Genomic DNA, 20,165 nt, shown 5'->3' with positions numbered 1-20,165 from the left:
TAAAACATTGTATAATAAGAAAACAATACGGTCGGTTACCGTATAGCGATTAAACGCCGTCTAGACGGGCGCCTAGACCGTATTGTAAAACACTGTTTCCAACCAAACCAAATTTCCTTTACTAATATGAGACACACAACAAAGAAAACCCCAAATTTAATCAGAAAATGCGAAGAATTCAAACAAGGCCTCTTGTACAAGTCTCTTATGAGGTACCTGAAAGGAAAGCTCATCATGGTCACATCAACCACTGATTGACCTTTGCAAAAACCATGGGAATCTTTGAAAGCAAGGAAATGGACGCCAGATGGTCACTACAATTCTCAACCGTCGGATCCACACGACTTATTAACAGCCAAAACGACGACGTCGCGTCCTGATGTGAATGGAGCAATCGGCGCCACATGATACGAACCAAGCGCGTTCTTTTTTAATAAAACTTTTGATTCCGTAAGTGCAACGCTAAGTTAGGCCCACCCAAAAAACAATATTATAATTATTAGTATCTCCTCTAATAAGCAAAAAAAAAAAAAAGAAGAATAAAGCAGAGTCCCTCCCACTGAAAGAAAAAAAAGTAAAATCAACGAAGCAGAATATTTTCCTCAACCCTATTTATTGTGGGTCGCGACCCACAGAGAGAGAGAAGAGAAGAACCATTTACAGTTTCCTTTCTCTCTCTTTTCTTTTCCTAAATAACGAAGAATCTAAAGCTAAGAAGCTGAACCAAAAACGTGAAAGGTATTAGCTTTTGTTGAATCTTTCCGTGGTAACGTATGACTGATTAGCTGTGTGTGTGTATTTTTTATTTATTTATTTATTGCATCTCTGACCGTTTTGTTTTGTTGATTGTGGGATCGTAAAAAGGTGATTATCGGAGATGGCATCGAAACGGATATTGAAGGAATTGAAGGATCTGCAGAAGGATCCTCCTACTTCATGCAGCGCAGGTGTGACTTTACGATTCGATTTTTATTTTTTGGTTGCTCATCTGCCTGATGATGTTGATGGATGGATCCTTGGCTTTTTTGTTCTTCTCTTTTGCTCTGGTTTTGATATTATTGATCTCTCTCTCTCGTTTTGCTTAGATCTGAATCATGTGTTCGTCTCTCTGATTTCGTTTTTGGTTGGTTTTGCGTAAAATTCAGCTGAGATTTATAAATCTAACAGATGAGGTTCATCATGATAATAATAACCCTTGTTTTTTGATTTTAGCAAAGTTTCAAACTTTATTTGATTGGGTTAGATCTGGTTTCAGTTGTGACTTTTCTGGGATGCCATTTTAAAAAGACGTAGATTTGATCTTCTTTTATTTACTTAATTTTGGATCAGCGGTAGTTATTATATATTCACAGAGTTTTTGGTCTCGTATATATATTTTGGACAGGACCGGTGGCGGAAGACATGTTCCATTGGCAAGCGACGATAATGGGTCCATCCGACAGCCCTTACTCTGGCGGTGTTTTTCTTGTTACCATTCATTTCCCTCCTGATTATCCTTTTAAACCTCCCAAGGTTACTTCCCTTCCTTTCACTACTACTCTCTATCGATGGCATTGCATGTTGTGCTTTCTTTAGTTTCTCATATGTGTGTCTGGTGGTGTGGTGTGACCCCAAAAAATAAATGAAAAAATTGTAGGTGGCTTTTAGGACTAAGGTGTTCCATCCAAACATCAACAGCAATGGGAGCATCTGCCTCGACATCTTGAAGGAGCAGTGGAGTCCTGCCCTCACCATTTCCAAGGTTTTTTCCCCCTTTTCTTTTCTTACTTCCCCAGATCCCATAGAACAACACAAGCTAGATGGGGCCAAAAAGTAATAGTCCAAGCTACAATTGAAATCAGTATGTTATTTATTCAAAAATCTGTGAATATATATAGGTGCTGCTGTCGATCTGTTCGTTGTTGACGGATCCGAACCCGGATGATCCTTTGGTTCCGGAGATTGCTCACATGTACAAGACTGACAAGAACAAGTACGAGTCTACTGCCCGTACCTGGACTCAAAAGTACGGAATGGGCTGACCACTCTCCCCCCCCCCCCCCCCAAGGACTTTCCCCTTTTAATAACCTAAAAGAACTCTTCTCATTTCTATGTAATCATATTTATAAACTTTTCTGTCTTATTAAAAAAAAAAATTGTGAAGACTGAGATCAGTAAGAAATCGCATGATCTCCCATTTTCATTTAAATCTCATGGAATTTGTAAACTTTAAGTCATCTCGTTCCCAGTTTGCTCTCTTTATTCTCTGTGTTCTTCTACTGAATGATGGTTTTCCCATTGGAACTGAAATAAGCTTAAACCAACGAACAAATTACGGGAAGAAACAAAATTTAAAGAACATCCATAATACCAACTAACAACACCATAGAAAGAAAACATAGGATCGTAACAAAAGAGAGCAACGAGATGACTACACCAGCTCAGCCTTTCCAAAGAACCAATGCATTTCGAGAAGTTCTAGGTTGAGGCATAACAACCAAAAAACCTAACAAATATTACATGCGAACGCCAATTTGCCATCCATAGAAAAAAAAAAGCAAAGATAAGCCACATTTTTCGCAAAAAAGGAACTCAGCAAACAAGATCACTGACTCAACTTGAAGACTACCTTGCTAATAATTGTCTTACCACTGAATTTTTTTTCCCTATTTTCGACCATTTTCTTGTAGTGTTTGATTTAGGTGTCTTCCTCTTCAGTATTGGACTTCAGAAAGTTATTGCTTTGTGTATTTTTTTTTCTTTACGAGTTTAGTCGTTATGAATACATATTTTGGCCGTTAACCATTCACCTAGATATACTAAGATATAATCCGGCTTGCTTAATTTCCAAGTTGAGGGATTGTATCATTTCCTATAAACTTCAAATCGTGATATCTCTAACTCTAAGAGCGAGAAACTAGTTTCATTTTTTTTTTGCAAATCCGAGGAAGGAATATACTACATCCATATTGCTCTAAACCGTGATTAAGCCATTTAATTTTCCGGTTTCGTGTTTGTGAACAATGTACTATCACTCATAGCAGTGCGGCAAGTTATGGCTGAAAAACATGGCTGATTCTGAAAACTCAAATATCAAATCTTTTACGTAAGTGTAACGGATTATCCTAAAAATATCCCACAAAATCACTATTTATATCAAAGTCCACTAAGACTTTATCATGTTATATCAGCCCATCCTAACCGGAGGAATGCTTCATGTACCACATACATGAAAAGATATTTTAAGAAGTCTTTTTTGTCCACCATAAGAAGTCAAAATATCAATTTTCAAGAGAAAATGGCAAGAGCAAGACTAATAACTCCCAATGCAACCCAAATAAGTTGAATAAACCATTATGAACCATTTTATAAAGGATACTATAGTATTTTATAAGAATCATAACCTTTTTTCAAATCTAGCTAACGGCTCAAGGGTTTTTAATTATTGTTACTAGGAAACAACCCCGTGCGTAAACGCCCGGGAATATTGAATTTTATTTTTTATTTAATATTTAGTTCATTTAATTTTGTAATAACTGTTAAAAAAATTGATGTGTAATATTATAATTATTTTAGAAATAAATAAGTATCCGTCTAACTGAGTATTTATAAAATATATGAATATTAAATAAATTATGTGCATGAAAAATGATTTTTTAAAAAAATTATGCGTAACAACATAAATTGTTGTGATGTGGCATTGTAATATTAAATGATATATTTATCTTCATTTTTTTTTCATTTTAGACTTCTTATTTCTTTGGTTTATATTTCATTGCATTTAGATTGCCATCTGCTATTTTTTTCTATATCTATAGCTATCATTGCTAATTTATTTTATTTTTTGTATGATTATCTTCTGAAAAATTTACCATCACATTCCTGAAGCCTCGTAATCAGTTCCATATAATTTATTGATAATCTCTTTTGTAACATCTTTTATAATATTTTTGTCTGTCTTTAAAATTAAATACCAAAGTTTGTGTGTTAGTCATTAACTAAAAGCATAAAAAAATTCAATTGTATTGTACATCTTCCATATTAATTGGATTGCATGTCATTTATGTAACCATTTACCTAACTAAGTTGACTTATAATTAAAGGATGTGACTTTCACACTAAATTTGAAAAACTTTACCAATATTTTTTTCTGAAATAAAGAAGATAACTACGTTATCACTCAAATCATTTATTGATTGTTCCTGCATTTAGGAGTTTTTTAAAATATAGTACTCCCTCTGTTTTTCTTTATATGACGTTTTACTGATTTGCACGGAGATTAAGACACTCAGTCTAATATCTTTTCTATCCTTCACTAATTGACTTCATCTTATCGTGGAGAACATGTAATCTATAATAAATGCAGGGCAAATAGAGTCATTTAACACTATAATTTACCTTGGTTTTTGAGAACGTCAAATAAACTGATACAAACAAATTCTTCCAAAACATCAAATAAAACAAAACGGAGGGAGTATTAGTTTATACACTATAAATTACAATTAATTATAAATAATAGCCTTATCTGAAATTTAACCAAGTTAGTTGCTGATTTACGCAAAATTCTGGTCATATCTTTGTTGAATGTGGTTATAAATGCTGTGTATGAATCATTTTTGACGATAATTTCAAACTTATTTTAATAAGACTTAGTATTGTTATATGTAAATTATTTAATTAAATCATATTTAAATCCATTTAAGTTACCTTAAGATGCCAAGAACGACTACAAGATATGTAATTCCATTCATTTCTTGAAATTATTTTAATAATTTTTTAATTGTAAATTAATTTTCCTGTCAATTAATTTTGTGCACAGTAAATTTTGTATATAATTGTCATTTAGAACTGCTAAAATCAAGTGTTTGTATTAAAATAGTTAATAATTTAGCTACTTCCTGTCAATAATTGTATATAATTATGTTTGTGTTAAAATAATTGTAAATTATTTCTCCTGTCAATTAAGTTTTTTTACTTTTTGTCAGCGAATTCTTTACTAAAATTGATTTTATTTAATTTAATAAATTTATTTATTTATTCTTTGAAAAGTTTGTTATTTGTGTTTTTTTTCTCTCACATCTATTAACTATATATTTAGTATACACAATTTTGTGAAATATACTATACACATATATGCAAGTTTAGTTTGAATTATTATAAATTTATTTTATTTTATTTTATATTTTATTCTAAAGTACCGATCAATTGAAGAATTTATGAAAAAGATAAAATATCGATAATGTTAGTTAACTCAAAAAAACATTTAATAGCAGTTTGTAAGCCACACTATTTACAATTATAAATAAAATTAATCTTGACCTTATTATTACTGGGGAAAAAACTTCTGAGATATGAAACTTTTTATTACAAATAAATATAAAAATAATTTCTTTGTAAATATATAAAAAACAACATAATGGTTGATTCATACTTATATAAATGTGTATATATATAAATTATTTATAATTTTAATGGGACCATAAATTTACATAATATTTTCTAAAAAATATTATTTTATTATACTATCGATTTTTGTCATATTTTGAACCGGTCCAACTTAGAATCAAAAAAAGTTATTAGTTTATAGTATTTATTAATTTATCAAGTAATAATTTATAGAGTTTCTAATGTAATTAAAAAGCGGTTTGGAAATTACAAATAACACACAAGCACAATGTTTAATCATATTTCAATGGAGAATTTTCAAAAATACCATTTTGAAGGTACCATTATTCATAAATTACTTTATTTTTATCTTAAATAATGTACTTACTGATGTCCAGTGAGAAATTTGTTAATCTGAATGTCATGTTACTTTTTTTTTTATAGCCAGCAGCACTAAAAGGGAGTAAAAAAAAGAATCCTCCGTTGCCAGAACTTGCACCCGGGGATCTTGGAAGAGAGCCCAATATCCTAACCAGCTAGACTCAGAACAACAACGGATTCGTTATTGATAGTGCGTGCACACATTGTTTACCATAGTCCAAACACAAATGTGAGATCAAATTCAAGTAACACCGAGTAGGTTAAAAAGCTTAAAATTCTTTAATATCCAAATTAGATATGCACACAAATACACTATTGTTTCAAGAGCACTGACTATCAATATACTTTTGAAACGTGATCCACATTTACTTCTTAAAGAGTTTCTCAAACAAAGACCATTCATTTTTTGTCAATGCTACGAGAGCTTGCAAGAAAGAGAATAATCATGAAAAACAACAAGCCATTGTTTCAGTCTAAAGAATCAAATCACTGAAGCACCTTATTTCATAATTTATTGATGTTTTCCATATAGTGTGCAATTAAAAATTATAGCCAAAATCAAATGATTTTTTTGCTTGTTATACATGAAACTCACAATTCCATGAATATTGAAAGTGAAATATATCAAAAACATTAGGAGACTTTAAAGATTGCAACAATCAAAGGATACAGTAAGATCCTAGACAGGCCCGGCCCTGACCTAAAGCCCAACAAGCTAGGGCTTTAGGCGCCAAAAGATATTAAGATTTAAGGGGCACCAAATTTGTCAAAACTGTACATAGCCTAGTGGTAAAAGCTGTTATAAATATTCCTAACAACCCTAGTTCGAACCAACCTATTGTACTTACGGGGCAGATAATTTTTTTTTGCTTTAGGCATGAGATTATGCTGGACCGGCACTGATCCTAGACTAAGATCCAACAATGAATCCTAAATGATAAAATAGAAACAAACTAACTATAGAACGATGTTCCTCGTCCACTATGACCTTTTTGCCTCTTCCTTTAGCTTTAGTCTATTCCATATATTGAATTTTTGGGTTGGTTTAATTCAAAATTATTTGTTGTCAATTTTTGCTCCAGTGAATATTGCCTCATACAAAACATAGAATTTTTGTTCGAAACAGAACATACCATATTTATAACTCTTATTACTAAAAACTATCATTAAATACTATACATAAAATTGATGTAGTCCGTACAATTTGACCAAATCATATTGTTACAAATAAACTTAATCTTACACCTTTTCCGTTTTTGTAAGTTCCTCAAATATCAGATTTTTTGAAACTATTGCGAGCAAAATTGATTTTATATATACAATAACTCGCTTAATATTATGATTTTCACAAGGAAGCGAAATATCATCTACGATACCGGGTACTGTAGGAATTGTGAGCAATATAGGAAATCTTTTTGTTTTCTCTTGGCCAGAACACTCGTCCTGCCCAGCCCCTCTTCGTCTTCTCCATTAAGTTTTTCATGACAAGATTCAAGAAGTCTTCTATCCTTCAATAACTATTACTCTACTCTACCAAAAAACAAGATTCAAGAAGTCCAGATTCATTACCCAAAAAAAAAAAGAATGAATAAAATGATAATGTATTTTTTTGTCTAACTGTCGCACCAAGCTAACATGGCACAACGAAACTAATGATTTTAAGTACTGACTGTATATAAGCAACTTCCTAAGCTACGTAGAAAAACTAATATGTTACGAGGTATACATAATCAGTTTCATCAGTTTTACATACGTGTTACACTTTTTCAGTTTTTCCAAACGGTTGTCTCCCTCGACTTGCAATGATTAAAAGAAGATAGTTCCTCTCTTTCAACATAATTGGTAATTGTTCAAAAAGTTACGCATTCAAGTTTTAAAAGAAAGATAAGTTTTGGTATAATTAATCCTTCTCAACCAAAAAATAAATATATAGACTAACAGAAATCAAATTTATGCGAAAAAAAATTATTCAATCTACTCATAATACAATTTTGGTATAATTAATCCTTCTCAACCAAAAAATAATTGGATATAATATTTTTTTATGTTTAACATCTACATAGATGGTATCTGTAAATTACTGCTGCTCACCCCTACGTGTGACAAATCTTTTGTTCTTAGTTTATTTAAGGACCTGGCCAATTTTTTGCAGTTCATGTACATTGTATACCATTTTCAAGATTACAAAAATAGATGATTTATCTTAGAACGTAACCGGTAATTATAAAGAAACCATGTATACATAGTCAACATGTTTTTTCAAATGATGTATGTTAAAAGTTATTTCTATCTATCTCCCTAATCATAAAAGCCAACAAATTTGGTTATTTTAGTTACAATATTACCTACAGAGATTTTATGGCAGAGGAAGCAATGTGACAAGTGCCCACTGTCTACAGTTGGTATTACAGGCTCGTCAGGGGGAACCATGGGATACATCCTTCCCAACAATGATTGTAGGAACTTGGGTTACTAAAGGCGATGTTCGTTAGAGGTCCATAGTCAGGCAAATTTTGTAAAATCAGGCAAATTTAGTTGTAAATACTCCTTTCTGTTCATTGGTGTTTCACCAATATGGACGCCAAATGAGTTTGAAAGGTACCTTCTTCCTATTATGATAGGAAAAGGCTTGTACTGAATAGGGGTTTTATCGATATTCTGAATGGGAAGAATAAGAAACTTAACAGGGACAGTAAATTGAGTAATAGCAAAGAAATACATCTGAAAACTCAACAGGGGACAGTAAATTCAACATAAACGGAAATTGGAAACGAAGAGAGATAGCAGACTCACCAGAAACTCATCAGGGACATATTTGCAGGGAAATAGGTTGGAAATTGCAGAAATAAAACAGAGATAATAAACTCATCAGAAACTCAACAGAGACAGAATACGAAAGTTAAATTATCTGAGAAGTAGAGGGTTAGAGGAAGAACATCCTCAGCAACAGATGGAAATGAAAAAGAGAGATTAGATATCCAGGGAGATAGATAAGTAGCCAAGGAGAGAATGGAGGAAAGCGTCAAATAACTCTAACAACGGTTACAATCTCTTCAATATATAACATTCTACAAAGACACAACTCTTAAGGGATGATGATTGGTGCGGGGATATGAGAAAAAATCGACAATTTAATTAAGAGACGCCATTGAAGAGCTATGATTTGGTGACGTCGCTTGCTATAAGAAAAAATCGACAGATTATTTAAGGGACGTCTTTGAAGAGCTATGATTTGGTGGGATGAAGACGCTTGCTATAATGAATCTAGGACGTCATACATTTACTCCTAAACAAAATCTTAACCATTTGATTATATCTTTTAGGCACAAATCTCACCATTAGATTTTGATTTTTTTTGATAAAAAACTGTAAAAAAAAAGATTTTTTTTTGTATAGATCCAATTTCGTTACAAAATAACACCCAATCAGAGTTTATGCTTGCCGCCGAACGTCTGTCCACAGCCGCGTACTGTTTTAAACCATAGGTTTTAACCCTTTTTACACTTTTCTTTTCTCAAACGTTTGACTCGGTGATTTAAAGAGAATTATTCATCTCTTTCAAAATCTAATTGGGTGTTGTTGGAATAATTATGCCCATTCATAATTAGGGATTATTAGTTACGCATACAATTTGTATATAATAACTACGACCACATAATCGAGAAAAAGTGAGAAAATTGATTAAGAGGAAAGGAGAGAGGGCGACAGGAACAACAATCCATCAGCAGTCAAGAGTGTCCAGCGATTTTTTTTTACCAGGTTTTGATTTGGAGGGTAATAACAATGAGCAAGAGAGAATCTGATGAACAAACTTGTACAATCTATTTTATTAATAAGTTACTGAAAAGTGACAAAAACAATAAGTTACTCAAAAGAGACAACGTTCTGCAGTTTGTGAAAAGAAAACGCTCTGCAGACTGCGGTTTGTATAAAGAGGCGCCATTGAAGAGCTGTAAATTGGTGACCATTGCTCCAGTGGAAGATGACGTCATGGTTTTATTTTGAAACTAAATCTCATGCGTTAGATTATATATTCAAAACAAACTCCACCTTTGGATTTTTATTTTTTTTCCTATAAAAAATTGCTGATGTCATAGGAGGACAAAATTAAGTTTGCTATTATATATTATTGAGATAATCATCTCATATTTGCGATATATTTGCGATATATTTGTTGTGCTTAGAGATAAATATAGTTGGTTAGAGATAATGTTTATCGGTTCACTAGACCGACCTTTGTATAGTATATATACTCTTCCTCTTGTACATTAATACAACAAGTTTTACGAGTCAAGTTCGATATCCACTTCTACATGGTATCAGAGCTTACAAGCGATCAATAAAAAGTTTTCTAGTTTCTGAGTGTTTTCTGTCTTTCGAAGTTCGATGGCAGGAGGTGATGATGTTAAAGACGGTGACACGTCGGGTGTTTTGGCGAAGACCGGTGAGAAAACAGAGGTTTCTGTTCCAACACCGTATACTCTTCACAGTTCTGACAACCCTGGTGCGATGATTACTCCGGTCATGTTGAACGGAGAAAACTACAACCTTTGGGCAAACGAGATGTTGAATGCTCTTCAGGCCAAGCGTAAGGTAGGGTTTGTTAATGGTGCCGTGAAGAAACCGCCGAGTGATAGTGTTGACTACGAGAATTGGGTTGCAGTGAACTCAATGGTGATAGGGTGGATTCGTACGTCGATCGATCCTAAAGTAAAGTCTTCGGTTACGTTTGTTAGTGAGGCGAGTCAGTTGTGGGCGAGTCTTAAACAGCGTTTCTCTGTTGGGAACAAAGTTCGAATACATCAAATAAAGGCGCAACAAGCGGCTTGCAGACAAGAAGGACAGTCGGTTCTGGAGTACTATGGTCGTCTGTGTACTCTGTGGGAAGAGTTGGCTGTTTACAGGCCGCTGCCGATGTGTACGTGTGGAGTAGCAGAAGAGATCAGACAGGAACGTGATGATGATAAAGTTCATCAATTTATCATGGGACTGGATGACTCTCGCTTTGGATCTTTGTGTACTGCCCTCATTGGCATGGATCCGTTGCCATCGATTGGAGAAGTTTACTCGAAAGTCATACGAGAGGAGCAGAGACTGAATGGTGCACGAGCTCAAGAGCAACAGCAGGATGCAGTGGGTTTTGTTGCTCGTCATACCGTTGATGAAGCTCAGACTGGTTCCAGATCAGACTCATCTATCTTGCGAAGTAAAGACAGAACGTGTTCTAATTGTGGTCGTTCTGGTCACGAAAAGAAAGAGTGCTGGCAGCTGGTTGGCTTTCCAGATTGGTGGGTTGAACGTTCTGACCGTGGTGGTTCTGGCAGAGGACGAGGAAGGAGTGGACGTGGTGGCTCTAACGGAGCAGGGCGTGGTAGAGGACAGGCCTCTGTAGCGCATGCCACAAGTTCCAATTCATCAGCTTTTCCCGAGTTCACACCTGAGCAGTGGAGGGTTCTTTCTCAGTTGATTCAGGAGAAGTCTGGTGCGGATAAATTGTCCGGTAAGGCTAAGTTTGGTGATGTTATACTTGACACTGGGGCTTCCCATCATATGACCGGGGATCTCACGTGTTTGAGGGATGTAGTGTCTATTCCACCGTGCTCTGTTGGCTTTGCAGACGGGAGTAAAACGTTTGCAATGAACATGGGGACGTTTCCCTTGTCTAAGAAAATTTCTTTGGATAAAGTGCTATATGTTCCTGCACTTAACTGCACCCTTATCTCTGTTTCGAAAATTTTGAAACAGACTGGTTGTCTTGCCACTTTTTCTGATGCAGTTTGTGTGTTGCAGGACCGTTTCTCGAGGACTCTGATTGGAACCGGTGAGGAGCGTGATGGGGTTTATTTTCTGACGGATGTGGCTACTGCAAAGATTCACAAGGTTAAAGTTTCTACTGATCAAGCTTTGTGGCATCAGCGTTTGGGGCATCCGAGTTTTTCAGTGCTTTCTTCTTTACCTATGTTGTCATCTTCTGTTAGCTCTAGTCCTTGTGACGTTTGTTTTCGAGCTAAACAGACTAGAGAAGTGTTTCCAGACAGTTTTAATAAATCAGACGATTGTTTTTCATTGATTCATGTTGATGTTTGGGGACCTTACCGCGTACCTTCTTCATGCGGAGCAGTGTATTTTTTGACTATTGTTGATGATTTTTCTCGTGCTGTATGGACTTATCTCATGCTTGCGAAGTCTGAAGCTCGTGTGGTGCTCACAAATTTTCTTTCGTATGCTGAGAAACAGTTTGGCAAGTCTGTCAAAACAGTGAGGAGTGACAATGGAACAGAGTTCATGTGCCTTTCGTCTTTGTTTCGAGAAAAAGGAATTGTTCATCAGACGTCTTGTGTTGGGACGCCTCAGCAGAATGGGAGAGTTGAGCGCAAGCACAGACACATTCTCAATGTCTCTCGAGCATTGCTCTTCCAGGCGAGTCTACCTGTCAGATTTTGGGGAGAGGCAGTCCTAACAGCTGCTTATTTGATTAATCGAACACCGACTGCTCTGCATAAAGGTCAGTCACCGTATGAGATTTTGCATGGGTGTAAACCCGACTACAGTCTTCTTCGTGTCTTCGGCTCTGCGTGTTATGTTCATCGAGCTGCAAGAAGTAAAGACAAGTTCGGTCAGCGTAGTCGGCTCTGTGCATTTCTTGGTTACCCTTTTGGTAAGAAAGGATACAAAGTTTATGATATGGAACGAGAAGAGCTCTTTGTGTCGCGTGACGTGATCTTTCGCGAAGATGTGTTTCCTTTTGCTCAACAAACACCTTCTCTGCCTTTGCCATCTTCGTCGGTGCCTCTGGCTCCTGTTTCTGATGAAGACTGGCATATTGATATACCTTCAGATGTAAGGGGGAGCACCATGGATGTCGAGACTTCTGTTCCAGTTACTGTCGGAGAGTCGGCTGCTGTTGGAGATACTGATGTTTCGTCTCAGGAAAGTGCTGCAGTTACTGAAACAGAACACATAGCTGCAGAACAAACTGCAGAACAAGTACCTGGTCCGGTTCCTGTTTCTGAGAGTGCAAGTGTTCCGGCCTCTGCAAGTGAATCTGAAATAGTTCAACCTCAAGTTGTTGAAGAGCTTGGTAGAGGTCAACGAAAGTCAGTTCCTTCGTTCGCTTAAAGGACTTTGTTTTGTACAACGCAACGGTACTGAAGTCGTCTTCACAAACCCCTCACGCTCATTCCGTCTCCGTTTCTAAGTCCTCTAGCGCGGTCCAAGGTAACACTATGTATCCCTTAACAAATTATATTTGTGATTCTCAGTTCTCACCACAACATCAAGTGTTTTTAGCTGCAATCACAGCTGGAGTTGTGCCTAAACATTTTAAAGAAGCTGTTGGTCAGAAGATCTGGGATGACTCAATGACAGTGGAAATTGTAGCTCTTGAAGATCAGCACACGTGGGACATTGTTGATCTTCCACCGGGCAAGAATGCTATTGCAAGCCAGTGGGTTTACAAAATTCAGTACAATGCAGATGGCACAGTTCGGCGTCACAAGTCGCGAGTGGTGGCTTGCGGAAACAAGCAGGTTGCAGGAGAAGATTATACAGAAACGTTTGCTCCTGTTATCAAGATGACTACCATTCGTTTGCTGCTTCGTCTTGTCTCTGCTAACAATTGGGAAGTGTATCAGATGGATGTTAATAATGCATTTCTCCATGGTGACTTACAAGAAGAAGTCTACATGAAGATACCACCTGGCTATCGTCATACACATCCTAACAAGGTGTGTCGGTTGCGTAAGTCGTTGTATGGACTCAAGCAAGCTCCTCGCTGCTGGTTCAAGAAACTATCTGATGCTTTGTTGAAATTCGGTTTTGATCAGTCCTATGATGACTACAGTCTGTTCGTTTATAGTCGCAAAGGACTTGAGATGCGTGTGCTTGTCTATGTTGATGACTTGCTCATCTGTGGTAACAACACTCGCATGTTGCAGAAGTTTAAAGAGTATCTTGGGAAGTGTTTCTCCATGAAAGATTTGGGCAAGTTGAAGTATTTTCTTGGTTTTGAAGTAAGCAGAGGTCCAGAAGGAATTTTGTCTCGCAGCGCAAGTATGCGCTTGATATAGTCACAGACACGGGCAATCTTGGGTGTCAACCTGCGGCTACACCTTTGGAGCAAAATCACAAGCTTGCTGTCAGTACAAGTCCGGTTCTCACTGATCCAAAGAAGTATCGCAGGCTCATGGGACGTTTGATTTATCTTGTTCACACTAGGCCAGAGTTGAGTTATTCTGTGCATATCTTGTCGCAGTTCATGAAGAAGCCTCGGGAGGATCATTGGCAGGCTGCTCTTCGTGTAGTACGGTTTCTTAAAGGGTCACTTGGTCAGGGCATCATGCTTAGTTCTTCTGCTGACTTGTCTTTGACAGTATTCTGCGACTCGGACTGGTCGTCGTGTCCTCTTACCAGACGTTCTCTTAGTGCTTTTGTGGTCATGCTTGGTGATTCTCCGATCTCGTGGAAGACCAAAAAGCAGAAAACAGTATCTCACTCTTCCGCCGAAGCCGAATACCGCTCCATGGCAGCTGCATTGCGTGAAGTCAAGTGGTTAAGAAAGATGTTGAGGGGTTGGATGTCGAGCAGCAGTCTACACGTTTCTACTGCGACAGTAAGGCTGCCATACACATAGCTTCTAATGCTGTTTTTCACGAGCGTACCAAGCACATTGAAAATGATTGCCATGCTGTTCGAGATGCAGTTCAGGCAGGTTTGATCAAGTTGTTTCACATCCGAACACAGGATCAGGTGGCTGACATTCTCACAAAGGCGTTGGGGCGTGCACAATTTCGTCATTTGCTGTCCAAGTTGGGCATTCATGATCCTCATGCTCCAACGTGAGGGGGAGTATTGAGATAATCATCTCATATTTGCGATATATTTGCGATATATTTGTTGTGCTTAGAGATAAATATAGTTGGTTAGAGATAATGTTTATCGGTTCACTAGACCGACCTTTGTATAGTATATATACTCTTCCTCTTGTACATTAATACAACAAGTTTTACGAGTCAAGTTCGATATCCACTTCTACATATATAGATATAGCCGAACACACAAATGCCTGAAAACTTGTATAAAGTAGTATATAACTTAGCAAAAGAATGATTTTAATTTTGGATGGTAGAGGTCGTGCCCACTGCCCAGGAGAGCATGGTGAACGCCAGGCTCCTTATTAAATTGGATTAATAAAAATCCTTGACGCTCAAGAAAGACCTTAATTACAACACGAGTTTGGAGATTACCAATCTCCCGTTGTCTTAGATGAATATGAGAATCGTAACCTTGCTGGCCTCCGCTCAATGTGTTTCACTTTCATTTATTGCTAGAAGTTGAAACCGTATCAATCAAAGACATTCCTGTTAAAAAAAATAGTAATAAAACGGCTTCTTCGTTTACAAGTAAAAATGTAAAATATAATCAAACCTTAAAAGTGTAGTGATCACTATGTACCTTTTAACGACTGTATAATAAAAATACACTAACAAACGTTTACTCTATTATCAGTACGCGCTTTGTCAACTAAGTAGTGCTTAGAAAGGAGTATTATCTAAATAAACATGTTGATAATAGTTATTTTCTGAAAGTTGGCATATTTGATAATAGTTGTAGACATCAAAAACTATTTTGAATTATTAGCTTTGCTGCATGTCTCATGGCAACCGTACGAAGGTGACTCTCCACTTGTTATCCCAAGTTTTGCGGATTTTCCAGCATAAACAAATACAGATTAGCCTTGCTATATCTTTCTGAATTCTCTATTTTTTTGTAATACATTTTTAATTTTGTTATCATTATACATAATAATACAATCACTAAAACATATGTACGAAACTTTGACTACTAACTTTGTTGGTGTACGTTTGACAATATGAACATTGTTTTTTTAAAAGGTTAAAGATAAATATTTAAACTATATATTAGATTTACACAATAAGACCAACATTTCTTGCTTGTTAACCAAGACTGTCGACGAGAATGACTTGAATAGTACTCACGAGTTGCGACCACGTAGCTTCTGCTCCAAGACATACATTAACTTGGGAAAACTCAAAACTCACATGGTATCGTTAACTTGTTTATCATAAATAATTACTCAAGCGGTGAGCTTCTCAAGTCTTTAATTGTCCATCAAAGTTCGAGCTCATAGACTCTTAGTTTAAAGCTATGCACCAAGACCAATGAAATATATAAGAATAACCCATTAATGGGGATAAAGCTTTCAACGTTTTTGCCATTTTGAATGGAGGCTCTTCTTTTCAGAATGCATTTTTCTCCTTAATTTTATGTGAACCAAGTCGCTTTCATTTCTATGTGGATTCTTCGTCCAGAACCGTAGATATACCGTCCATATGCACGTATTTAAATTAGCTCTGTGCGTAACGCAGTCTGTAGCATAACCTTTTTACCAGCTATTCCGTATCACCGAATAACTGCAGTGATCATGATGTTTTATTGTTAACTGGCGTAGCAAGAAAAACTAACTCATGTGTTGCATACATATATACATATACATACATATATATATATATATATATATATATATATATATATATATATATATATCGATCACCTTATGCTACAGATTTTAGGTCCGTTCATGCGATACTCCGTCGTGGTTAGCAAGAAAATTCGATATCGAAACGATTGTCGCAGTTTATGTTCCATCATCCTATTATCCCCTCCCCCCCCCCACCTAAACAAGTGGAGAAAGACCATTATTCAAAGTTTTGATGACAAAAATGTACTATCGGATTTGGACGCCTTCCACTGAAACATTGATTTTGGTTCTAAATTTTTTGAGTGTTATATATCTACAAAGCTCCAAATTATGGAAATTTTATGTCAAAGTCTTTAGTAAGTAGACGGATATAATATAGTATATACTTAGACTGGTCTGTGTTAAAAAAAATATATAGATACTTAGATTGGTCAGTACTTGGCTCAATGGAGGATAGTGGCCAAGAACACTGCACTAAACCTCGGGGTTGTCTTTGTCAATCCAAATGATTCTCCATGTCTCTGTTTCCACTTTGGTTCTTTCAGAATCGAATCGTCCTCCACTTCTCTCACGTGCCCTTTTATGATCCTTTCTACTAAACTAATGCCATATTACAAGGAACACAGTAACATGAATAACGCTTGTACTCACGTTCGATCCAGGCCTTGAACTCGGATTGTTTTTTGGAGCAAATATTATTGGAAACGTTAGAACGACAAAATGAAAGAGAAGTCTTTATTTGAATATTTGATTAGAAAAAAACGTACAATTTAAGTCTACATTTTCTTAACAATCGGATCATATAATTTATAAACTTTCTGTATACATATATAAAATTTATAAACGTATCACAAATAAATGTTAGTATTATTAAAAAAAAATTGGGTTAAAAAGCTGAGAATAAAACTCAAATACGAAAATTAATTGATTGGCGGGAGCGAATGTAACAAAAATAAAGTCTTTTTAAAAACTGGGATAAATGGCGCTAAGTCCTAGGTTGCCAGCCAAGTTTACTCTTCAGTCCTCACTGTAAATAACAAGGTTTTTTCAAAAAGATTTGTTACCGTTTTTGCTTAAGATACACTGATAAGAGAGGAAACAAAATCATACAAGAAGAGAAACAAATATACTCCCTCCGTTTCATATTAAGTGTCGTGTTAGAGAATTTTTTCGTTGCAAAATAAGTATCGTTTTAGAGTTTCAATGCAAAATTTATTAACTTTATTCTCTATTCTATTTTTCTATTGGTTGAATTATATCGGTAATGATGTTTTTATATTGAAAATATGCAAAATTAAATTATTTCTTAATCCGTGTGCACAAGTCTAAAACGACACTTATAATAAAACAGAGGGAGTATTAAACATGTACTTTAGGAAAAGAGAGAAAAAAAAACTAACATTTACTCAAATAGAATCTCTGCTATTGAATAAGCACTCAAGAAAAACACAGCACGTGACAGGTTGTTCATATGAAATGAATGCATGGACAAAACCGCTAAAGAAAGTCAGTGCAAAATGTCGGTCGAAGGGGATGCTAGTGTAGTCATTATAATTCAGAAGTATATCTTTCAACCTTAGTAACATATACACTCCTTTTTATTCAATACAACTGTATAGTTTTACAATTTTTCCAAACAAAATGAAAAAAGAAAATCAACTAAAATATACTATTACATCTTTTTAAAAAAACACATGTCATTTTATTTTGAATAATATTGAACTGTCTTTGTGACAAAAATACATTAAAATAATTTGAAACATTTATTCTCTTATAACTTGATATGCTATTGATATTTTATAAGATATTGAAATACTAAATTTTTGTTTGGGTATCATGGAGTTGCACGATATGCATTTCGAAATTTTAGATGGAATAGACGCTGTAAAGCAGCGCAAATGTAAAGTCATTTTGGAGGTTTGAGGAAGATATCTCAAATACACATGTGTCATCCTGCTATTTGCTAACATGGATGCGGCTTCTAGTACTAGAAACGAAAATGAAAACATAGAAAAGGAAATAAATTAGTAAAAACTAATATATATAACAGTTATTTTCACTATATATAAAATATTTATTTCTATATAACCCCAAAATGATCCTATAAATGAGTGAATTCTCTGAATGTTTCACTTATTTCTCTGCATTTTCTCTCTCCATACATCTTTTTCATCCTCTAAATTCATAACCAAACCCAGTTTTTTTTTTCTTCTCTAAAACAGAACCTTTATAAGCCAGAAAATATTAGTAAGAAGAGAGTGATGATGATGGATGAATATATTGATTATAGACCAGTTAAGTACACGGAGCACAAGACAGTAATCAAGAAGTACACTAAGAAGTTGCCAGTGGAGAACAAGAAGAAAAAGATCAGTACTGGTCGTGACTCGGCTAGGTTGGTTCGTGTCTGCGTGACGGATCATGACGCCACCGATTCATCGAGCGACGAGGAGGAGTTTTTGTTCCCTAGAAGAAGGGTCAAGAGATTGATCAACGAGATCAGAGTTGAACCGAGCTCCTCCAACGAAGTCTCGGCGGCGGCTTCGAACAAGAACGGTAAAAGTCTGGCCGTTGATTCTTCGCTCCAAAAGGTCTCCGTTGTTCCCTGCGCCGATCAAAACCAAAGGAAGTTCCGCGGCGTGAGACGGCGACCGTGGGGAAAGTACGCGGCGGAGATTCGTGATCCTGAGCAACGCCGGAGGATTTGGCTCGGTACTTTCTCAACGGCGGAGGAAGCTGCCCTCGTCTACGACAACGCAGCAATCAGGCTTCGTGGCCCTGACGCTCTCACCAACTTCATCGTACCACCAGAACCAAAACCGGATCAGCCGGAACCAGAATCACAGAGCAGCATATCGGTTTCTTCAACAACGTCAGAGTCAATGGACTACTCTAATAATCATCTATCATCTCCAACATCGGTTCTCAACTACCAAATCTCCGAACCAATGGAAGAACCTGCCAAACCGGTTAAACAAGAGTTTCTTGAACCAATAAACTGGCACCTAGGAGAAGGCAGTGGTAATGATATTGATGATTCATTTCCATTGGATATTCCATTTCTCGACAACTATTTCAACCAATCATTGCCGGACATCTCCATTTTCGATTCATCCATGTCTGATATTCAATCGTCAGGAGATAATTTCTTCGATGATCTTGCACTATTCGATCACAACAGTATGGGAGGAGAAAACTACTCTTTGGATATGGAAGAGGTTGGTTCAATGTTCAACAGTGTTGATGATTTTTTTACATCTGATTTTTTAGTTGTATGATAATTTCATACAAAGAGAGACAAACATTGGTTTCAATAAAGCCGGTGGGAGTCAAATTTTGCCTTGAATTTTTGAATTTTGATAGGTTTGTCGTTTATTTTTTTTTGGTTGAGAAGTAATTTTGTGGGTGCGGTGGTGTCCCGGTTTGTAAAACATTTTTGTGAGAAATATTGGGAATGATAACTACTCCTTAAACTAGTTTGTTGTCTTGTCAAGGTATCTAAATGGTAAGGACTTCTTTAATTTTGTTATATGTTTTCATGTGTGAAGAAAATTAATCACTGTATAAGAAACAAAACTGAAGTTCTCTTTGGCGATAGATGCCAACACTAGGAGGCGCAAATCACGGCCATGACCGGGTGTGGCCCTGGGTCAGGTTTCACTCCGGCACGGTGCTCCTTTTGCCTTTTTATATTATAGTAAAGTGTTTTTCACTTTTTTTTTGTGTTCCGCCCAGCCGTAAAGGCAACAAATCAATATGAAAACAATATTTGAAATCTATACTTTTCATATATAAAATTTCTAGTAATAAACTTTGACAAAATATATGCTAAGTAAATATGATTTTTTTAAAGGGTCAGCATTGACTGGATCCATTTAGTTGGATTTTGTATATATCCATCACTTTCTCTTTTCAAAAT

General features: G+C 35.9%; 3 protein-coding genes across 3 annotated transcripts; all 3 read left to right on the top strand.

Annotated features, from left to right (window-relative positions):
• The first annotated feature begins 575 nt into the window (after window positions 1-575).
• Window positions 576-2,216, top strand: LOC108833011 (SUMO-conjugating enzyme UBC9). Its single transcript, XM_018606464.2, has 5 exons — window positions 576-738; window positions 865-947; window positions 1,385-1,512; window positions 1,637-1,741; window positions 1,878-2,216. The coding sequence occupies exons 2-5, from the start codon at window positions 878-880 to the stop codon at window positions 2,019-2,021; spliced, it is 447 nt and encodes a 148-aa protein (XP_018461966.1). The 5' UTR covers window positions 576-738; window positions 865-877; the 3' UTR covers window positions 2,022-2,216.
• An 11,714-nt stretch (window positions 2,217-13,930) lies between these two features.
• On the top strand, window positions 13,931-14,377 carry LOC130508717 (uncharacterized mitochondrial protein AtMg00810-like). The gene has a single exon (XM_057004362.1). The coding sequence runs from the start codon at window positions 13,931-13,933 to the stop codon at window positions 14,375-14,377; it is 447 nt and encodes a 148-aa protein (XP_056860342.1).
• A 4,028-nt stretch (window positions 14,378-18,405) lies between these two features.
• On the top strand, window positions 18,406-19,722 carry LOC108840448 (ethylene-responsive transcription factor CRF4). Its single transcript, XM_018613274.2, has one exon. The coding sequence runs from the start codon at window positions 18,508-18,510 to the stop codon at window positions 19,522-19,524; it is 1,017 nt and encodes a 338-aa protein (XP_018468776.2). The 5' UTR covers window positions 18,406-18,507; the 3' UTR covers window positions 19,525-19,722.
• The last annotated feature ends 443 nt before the right edge of the window (window positions 19,723-20,165 follow it).

The sequence above is a fragment of the Raphanus sativus genome, chromosome 2, assembly GCF_000801105.2.
Source record: "Raphanus sativus cultivar WK10039 chromosome 2, ASM80110v3, whole genome shotgun sequence".
Lineage (NCBI taxonomy): Eukaryota > Viridiplantae > Streptophyta > Magnoliopsida > Brassicales > Brassicaceae > Raphanus > Raphanus sativus.
This window is presented reverse-complemented; position numbering and strand designations above follow the sequence as displayed.